General features: G+C 37.2%; 1 protein-coding gene across 2 annotated transcripts; it reads left to right on the top strand.

Moving 5' to 3' along the window:
* The first annotated feature begins 772 nt into the window (after positions 1-772).
* LOC145585599 (UPF0161 protein At3g09310-like) lies at positions 773-8,176 on the top strand. 2 transcript variants are annotated; one of them, XM_081642313.1, is made up of 5 exons: positions 773-968; positions 1,095-1,236; positions 1,381-1,521; positions 6,797-6,883; positions 7,036-7,204. In XM_081642313.1, exons 1-4 carry the CDS (start codon positions 816-818, stop codon positions 6,853-6,855), a joined length of 495 nt encoding a protein of 164 aa, XP_081498439.1. In that variant the 5' UTR covers positions 773-815; the 3' UTR covers positions 6,856-6,883; positions 7,036-7,204. The 2 variants fall into 2 exon arrangements, with proteins under 2 accessions (XP_081498439.1, XP_081498431.1); XM_081642305.1 differs by lacking the exon at positions 7,036-7,204 and adding an exon at positions 7,249-8,176 and having other exon boundaries at positions 774-968.
* The last annotated feature ends 377 nt before the right edge of the window (positions 8,177-8,553 follow it).

Below are 8,553 nucleotides of genomic sequence, written 5' to 3'. Positions count from 1 at the left end.
GCTTAAAGACTTTAATATTATGGAATATTTTTAATTTAATTTTTTTTAATATTAAAAAGGTAAGGGAAGTAACATGTGACATATGAGTGAGTTGTGAGGACATGTGGCATATAAATAAGTTGTGAGGACATGTGGCATATGATGATATGAATGATTGTGGTTTGAGTTTTTAAATACTAAGTATAGATATAGATATAGATATTTAGTGTTCTGAAAAATTCTTCATTGGTTTAACCTCCAAGTATTAATGTTAAATTAATTGAAAAACTCTTCATATGTATAACCACTACTCTATTTAAATTTACTTTTTAATAATTGCAAAATAATATAATTTGATTGAAAGGTTTTTCATATGTGTAACCCCTTAAAATCCTTAGTAATTGCACAATAATATAATTTGTAAGAAATTAATCATTACTCTATTTTTTGTGCATTAATTCATAAAATTGTAGTTGTAGAGTACGAGCAATAATTAATGCGAAGTAGTATATATATTGACATCAAAATTATAAAGATTTGATTTATTATTTGTTCTATATTAACCAAAAAAAATTTATAATCAAACCAACTACCTCACACAAACAACTAACTACATACTAAAAATCTCATCTTTAGAAAAAAAAAAACACACACACACACGCCCACTATTTGAGCTCTCGGTGTCAAACAAGGCCATAGTATAATTTCATTAAATTACTAAATTAATAATAAATTGGGGTATGCCCGGACCAAGTTTGTATTTTAAACAGCTTACAGCCTGACACCAACAATATTAAAATTTGATACTCCGTATTTGTTTCAGCAGAACACAAAAAATGGGTACTAATCTCTCTCTTACACATTTCCGCTCCCCACCTTTTTCTGAATTTTATCCTATTAATTTAAATTCATCTTCTCCTCTCAAATTCCCCAAACACATCAACAGTCACAGCCGCCAACTGCGCCACTACCCCACTTCACCATTTTCTGTAAATTCAATTTTACACAACTTTATCAATCTTTGATTATATGACCGTTGCTGAATTTCATTTAAAAACATGTAAATCTTTTGCAAATGGGTTTACTTTTAATTTTTTTTTTTTTTAAAATTACAGGTTAGTAGAAATCAGCGACAAATTTCTCCAATTTTTAACAAATTTGAGCCTGAGCCTGAGCCTGACCCAGACCCAGAGGATGAAGATAAAGTGCAAAGTACAGGGGTTAAAGCTGCGTTATCAATGCTCAAATTCTATAAAAGTGAGTATAACTGACATTTTGATTATTTTATTAATTTTTTTCTAGTTTAATTTCTTAAAAAACAATCACCAAGTTAATTCTTTGATGTTTTAAATTGAGATCTGTATGTTGTTAATGAGTATATTATTTTAATTTTGATGGCAGGAGAGATATCGCCATTGTTGCCTAAGAGTTGCCGTTATGTACCATCATGCAGTGAATATTCGATGATTGCTTACAAGAAATATGGAGTTGCTAAGGGCACTATATTGACTGCTTGGCGCCTTTGTCGTTGCAATCCGCTAGGTAAATTAATGTCTTTCATTTTTTTGGGTGGATAATCTGTTATATTAGTTTGGCTTGAACTACTCTCAGTTATGTTCCACCTAGTTTGATATTAAAAAAATGTGGGAGATAGTGTAACTTGAACTAGTAATGTGTCAACTGAAGTCAGACAGAAGGAATACATGAGTGTGACAAATTATCCTATTTAGCCCGGGAAATTCTTACAAAAGATAGGTTAGGGTCTGTTTTGTTCTACTTAATTTGTTTAGTTCAGTTCAGCTTCAATTAGTTTAGTTTAGTTCAGTTTTTAATTTCCTTCTATCATAAACAATTTATTTAAGCTCAATTCAGTTAACCCCTAATCAGTTCAATTTAGTTTAGTTGTTTTTAGTAAATCAAAACATGCCCGCATGAGTCTTCCTGTCTCTTGTTCAGATGCTCTACACTTGGGATAAGACTTAAGTGTTGAATTTAACTTCCTAATTTTGTGGTGCTTGATCGAGTAAATCACATTGTTTGGTTAAGTTCATTGGCCAATAACAAAATGTAATAGACTAACATTAACAAGGGTAGTTTGGGAATTTTAGTACTTTTAGGTTAGTAGCCCTTATTCCTAACTAAGCCTTAGTATAAATAAGGGATAGTGTATGCATTAGCTATGATGTGAATTGTGAGGAAAAATGTTGAGAGTAGTAACCTCAAGTTACTAGGAGAGTGATAACCTAAAGTTATCAAGAGAGTGATAGCCTTAAGCTATTAATCTATCCTTTTGTATCCAAATTCTGCCATTATTAATCTAAATTATCAAGCTTTTATATCTTAATTAGTCCTTAAATTAGAAAATCCTAAGTCAGTCCATAACAAATTGGTATTAGAGCAGGCGGTCTTGTGGGCTGCCGTTGACTGGAGCCACCAGTCCGTACCACCGCATTTAAAAAAAAAATTAACAAAAAATGCAGTTTGCGGGAACAGATGGCAAACGACTCATGAAGAAATGGATTCATGAGGAATTTAAATACATTTCCCTTAAAAGGGAGCAAGGAATTTCAGATCCCGAGGAGGAGAAGAGAATCCGGCAGGAGCTTCAAATTCACGAATTTAATGGAAGAAACTCAGATGACTGGATCTTCCAAATGGAGGATTACTTTCATTTTTTCCAGTTGAATGAAAAGGAGAAGCTCAAGGTTGCCATCATCGGGCTTTGCGGCGAAGCGTTACAGTGGTTCGAATGTGAACACAGGTGGCTACCATTCAATGGGTGGCAGATATTGAAGGTTCAGTTGGTCCGCCAGCTCCGTTCAACGACGACACAATCTGATTACTGTTGTGGTCCCTGGTTCAGCAGCGAGGTAGTACACCTGAAGAGTCAAGAAGTGCAAGACCCGGTGGCGTGTGGATCTGGCAGTGGGGTGAGCACTTTACCAGAGGGTTTCACACTCAACCCAACTGGAGTTGTATGCGAGGCAGGCCGGGATGGGAGACATGGTTGTTCAGGAAACTTTGACGGCGAATTGGGATGCGGATTTGAGAGCTTTGCGGGAAAACATATATCTGGTGGAAGGATTGGTGATTTCGGTGATGGGTTTTCCGGTGGAGGTACGGGTGGAGTCAACAGCGAATTTGGCGGCGAAACTCGTGCAGTTTGGGTGGATTTTAGTACCGTGCAAAGGGCTGAAGTTGAGGTGTTTGTAGGCAATGGAATAGGAGGATTTTTTGAGAAGGGTGGCGCCAATAGTAGTGGATCTGGCGGTGGTTCAGGAGCGTTAACCGGAAAAGTTGAGAGTGATGGTGAGACCGCCGCTAGTGGTGGCCTGAACAGAGACGGAGCTGACTTTGTGAAAGGCGGGTCAGCCGCAAGTGGGTCAGGTGGTGGCCCGGGATGTTGGTGTCGGGCGTGTGAACAAGGGATTGCTGGTGGCCATACAAATTTGAACAATGAGCCGCAAGGTAAAGAAAGGGTAAAGAGTGGCGATTTTTCCGATGGGTTTACTGGTGGTGGTCTCTTGGTCGGAGGTGGCTTGTTCGAAAGTGGACTGGGGTACTTTGCAGGTGGTGGGATGAATGAGTGGTGGATATTTGGTGGGTTCCGTGGTCTTGCTGGTGGTGTTTGCAACGAATTTGAGGGGGGTCACAGTGGAGGCGAAAAATCTGGTGGAGGTCTGTGTGGCTGGTGTGGTGGTGGACATGGGTGGCTCGCCGGAGAAAAAGGTGGGGAATGGCGCAGGAACTTCCATGGCAGATGCGGTGTTGGTCATGGTGGCTACACGCAGCAAAAACGTGGAGATTTCGCGGGTGGTTTTACCGGCGGTGGGGGTTTGACCGGAAGTGGAGCAAGAGAAAGGATTCAAGAGGAATGGGTGATTGGTGGCCTCTTGAAGTATGCAAAAAGAGCAGCTTTTGGCAGAAATGCTTTTGGCAGAGGGTTGACTGAAATTTTCAATGCCTTGGGGAGGAAGCCAATTATACAAGATGGGGTTAGTAAGGGCAAATTGGTCAATGGGCAGCTAGTGCTACGTGCATATATGGAAAGAAAAGAGCTACAGGCTAACCCAATTCAATTTGATGAAGCAATGCAAATTATTGGGCCCACTTACCCTTCATGTTTTGGGCTTGTTAACTCTAGGCCTATCCATCCAACATCAGCTATGAAACCCAACTCTTATAACCTTATACATTCAAGCCAAATTTCACATCCTTCATCAACCTTGACAGATCATTGCTGTCGCCGAGAATCAAGTGCCGATTATTATCCACCTTGAGGACAAGGTGGAAGTTTAGGGGGCCGGTAATGTAATAGACTAACATTAACAAGGGTAGTTTGGGAATTTTAGTACTTTTAGGTTAGTAGCTCTTATTCCTAACTAAGCCTTAGTATAAATAAGGGATAGTGTATGCATTAGCTATGATGTGAATTGTGAGGAAAAATGTTGAGAGTAGTAACCTCAAGTTACTAGGAGAGTGATAACCTAAAGTTATCAAGAGAGTGATAGCCTTAAGCTATTAATCTATCCTTTTGTATCCAAATTCTGCCATTATTAATCTAAATTATCAAGCTTTTATATCTTAATTAGTCCTTAAATTAGAAAATCCTAAGTCAGTCCATAACACAAAAGTATTATACTAATTGCTTTAGATAGGAGGTAACAGCAACTTCTTCTAGGCTTTTGGGAATATTGTTCTAAGTGGCATTTTATTGTCAGTTGCTCTGATTAGAGGTTTGTTGGCTGACTCCCATTGATGATTCTTGTTGCCAGAGAGCCTTGGCTTTGACTGTGTTGCTGATTCAAGTTTCTGTAATTATTCTCCCAGCTGATTTCTACACTTATCTCTCTGAATTCACTTTCAACTCGTGTCAAATGCTTGATGGCATTTCAATATTATTGAAAGGGGTTTGTTTGGTACCTGTTTTTTCACGGTTCTGGAGTTCATTGTATGGAATTTTGTCTTCATAATTTGAGGAGGTTGAGGCGGGTGTGAAAGTGCTGGTTTTTTTATAAATTCGAGTGATTTAGAAAAGCCAATTATGCTAGTTAAAGAGTTGAAACCTAAGGGGAATATTTTTAGTAATCAAGGAATGTGGTAGTAATGGTTTTGAGAGATGTAAAAGACTGCAAGATTCAATGTTTAATCCATCTCTTGCTGGAAGTTGAAAAACATTATCATGATTAACTTATATTTCCTCCGTTTCTTTTTAGTTGACACGTTTAATTTAGGCACACATATTAAGGAGAGGAGAGAGAGTGAGAGAGAATGACAAAGCAAGTGGGGTACGCTTAAAAAGAAGGTATAAAACTTACCCAAAAAGAAAATGTGTAAACTAAAAAAAAAATCCTAAAAAGGAATACGTGTCAACTAAAAAAAAATGGAGGTAAGTATCATAGAAATGATAGAAGGTAACCGTGGATCTTTTAGCCTTTACTTATAAATCTGTGCATCAAGCTAGAGAAAACATATAAGCTCCTGAATTGTGTTCCTTTATGTTGTGATTTGACCAAAATATTGTAAACGGAGTTATTAAGAAGAGCCTTGTCGTCTGTTTACCTTAGAATTCTTTAGAAGGAATAGTCTGACTTAGATATATGTCACCAAATTTAGCCAAAGAATTACAAAGCTATCAGGAGATTGTGCAAAGAGTCTGATAAAATATCATCATGATGGTCCTTACATTAAAGGTGACTGTATTGTTGGAGATGATCTTTCATAGGAGACATATAAGGTTGAATTAATGGAGGAAGTATCGTAAATCTTCTTGGAATGCATAACTAAACCTCAAAGTGGAATTCCTTCCAAAAAAAAAAAAAAAAAAAAAAAAACCCTCAAAGTGGAAGCTAATGTGAAGAACATGGCGGTACCTCAGAATGTATGCTAAGGATATTCCAACTCTTGTTTACACATTTAAGATACATATATAATAGGTTCTCTTATAGATAAAGTCAAGAGCAAGAGGATAAAGTTTACCAATCATGTCTTTTTCACAATCAAAGTAGCTTTCTGTTGAAGAAAAAGTCAGGTTAATCACCCATATTTTTCACCTTTGATAATAAATAGTCCTTATTGAATGGAGTTTAAATTGGGAAAAATACTATCAAAATGCTTGTTCCAAAATTGTGGGAAAGTTAACATACATAATGTATGTTACAGAAGTCGAGGTTGCTGCGGATATTGGGTGCATTTCAAACCCCATAGGATAGGTGTACTTAGATTTGAAAGATGAAAGAGAGTGTGCTAGAAGATACTTCAAGGCCAAAGGAATTCGATGGAGAGGTACAGAGCCATGTTCATAAGAAATGAAAGTGGCTTTGCTAGAGATGGACAGTCAATGAATCAAAGAAATAAGAGTGTGTTTGTAAAGAATTTAGTACTCAAACTTGAACCAGATACTCTTAAAACTTTGCTAAGATTATGTGATCCCAAAGAGGTAAGATCGTTAGTAAAACTGATGGAAAAATTGTATACGAGTCTAAGCTCCAAATTAAAAGAGGAAAATGGAGCGTAGTTATCTACACTTGATGATTGTGGAATTCATCATTAAAAAGTACAATTCTTCAGTTTTATTTGACAATATTCTTCATAAATTGATGTCTTAAATTAAGCTATTCGCCTAACATTGCTTGATCGTATCCATACTAATGTTTATCATGCATTGGAAGATGATCTTGTCCATAAAGTAAGTCTTAACCTATTTCACTTTTACTCTCTATTTAATTTGAAAGGAACTTTTTCTCCATATTTATGTCAATGGATTAAAACCGAGGAGCTAAAACTGTAAAGTGACTAAAGGTGAGCTTTATTGTAGGTGGCTCAGGCTTTGATCCTCCAAGATGGTTTGGCGAAGAAAGAATATCAGAGGAGTGAGAATTTTCCGCGTCTTCATCCAATATAGGTATGTAATGAAAAAAAGCTCGAATTGTGGATATTGAGGCATGTATCCCTTTGAATCTATGTTACTCGGACTCAAGTACTCATGTTCGACACAAGCAGGAGTCCACGTTTTCGACTCGGCTATTTTGTGAAAAATTTCTATGATTTGTCTAGGTGTCATACCCATGTTTGAGTGTCTACAGTACGACACAGGTACTTCAGGTAAAATAAAGAGTGCGAGTAACAATCAAGCTTCACCAAAGAGTATTTTTGTCACTTGGCTTGCTATTCTAGACAGATTTGTCACTAAGTCTGGCAAATCCCTTGTGATCCTTGTTGTTTCTTCTATGCTGATGAGATTGTGGACCATTTGTTCTTTGATTGCAGCTATTCAAATGTGATTTGGTCTTCAATGTTACAAATTCTGTGTTTTGCTAGGCATGTGTTAAGCTTTGTTGATGAACTGCACTGGATTGCAAAATGCTGCAGGAAAACTGATGCTAGGAGCAGACTCATTGTGATGTGCTTTTCTGAAACTCTCTACAATGTGTGGCTTCAAAGTAATGCTTTAATGTTTACAGGAAACTGTAAATCAGTTTCTGATTTAATTAGGGAGATAATTTTTCTGGTTGCTTGCATATGTAATAGCATTGATAGATATTTACTGTATTCTGCTTAGGTTTGTTGTTCTGGTCCTGGTTCTTAGTACCCTTCCTAGAAGGTGCCTAAGTTCCTGAGTTCAGTAGTTGGTTCCTGTTCTTCCTAGAACCCTTCCTAGAAGGTGGCTAGGCTTGGACTGGAATCTGTTTTGGTGTTTGGTTGGCCTGTTTGGTCTTTAGTGTTTCGGGTGTTACAACTTAGCTGTGGTGTAAGTTGTAACCTTATTCTTTGGTAATAAAATTTCTATTTACCAAAAAAAAAAAAAAAAAAAAAAAAGAGTGTGAGTAACACAACTTTAAATTAAACGAGGATAGTTAAAAAGACAAGGTTTAGTATGGGGAATTTCTTTTTTCTTTTTTCTTTTTTATTTTTTATTTGGGGCTAGTGTAATGGGGGGCGTCCTCGCGAGAAGCTTTTTAGTAAGGGGTGAAACGACTTGTTTGACTTTCTTCTACCTGACTACAAGGTAATTCATATTCACGCATTAACTCCTTTATACTTAGTAGTATATTGTTATTAATCTCCTTAACTCGATTATTTCACTTAGCCTACTTCTCCCATAACTTTCACTTTCTGGACCAACGCGTATCTGTCCTCGGAAAAATTTTCCCTCCTCGCCTTTCTGTTCTATACTGGTAGTTTTGTTACCAGTATGGAGCTGCTTCTTTGCTCGAATTTCGTCGGTAGCTTGGGAACCTCCTCCTAGGAGGGGACCGATGATCGGCCACCTGTGGGACCGACTCCCGACCAAGAAGTACCGGCAGCTACTCGACCTTTTTCTGATCAAATATTCGATTGATTGGTCGGAGGTTATTGACAAAAACGATTTGTCTAAGTCACTTCGTTTCGAATACTCTTATATCTTATATTTATTAAATGATTACTGCCACTAGTAACAAAGCTCCGAGATTATGTGCCTAAGTAGCATAACAATAAATATAGATCCTATCCCCTTTCCTTTATTTGAGAATAGGTTTCATACGAGGTAGGGCCTTCCCATCAGAGCAACTTGATCACTGGATTATTCTATTT

Source organism: Chenopodium album, chromosome 2 (assembly GCF_948465745.1).
Source record: "Chenopodium album chromosome 2, dcCheAlbu1.1, whole genome shotgun sequence".
NCBI lineage: Eukaryota > Viridiplantae > Streptophyta > Magnoliopsida > Caryophyllales > Amaranthaceae > Chenopodium > Chenopodium album.
The sequence above is the reverse complement of the archived record's forward strand: the minus strand, read 5'-3'. Positions and strand labels throughout refer to the sequence as shown.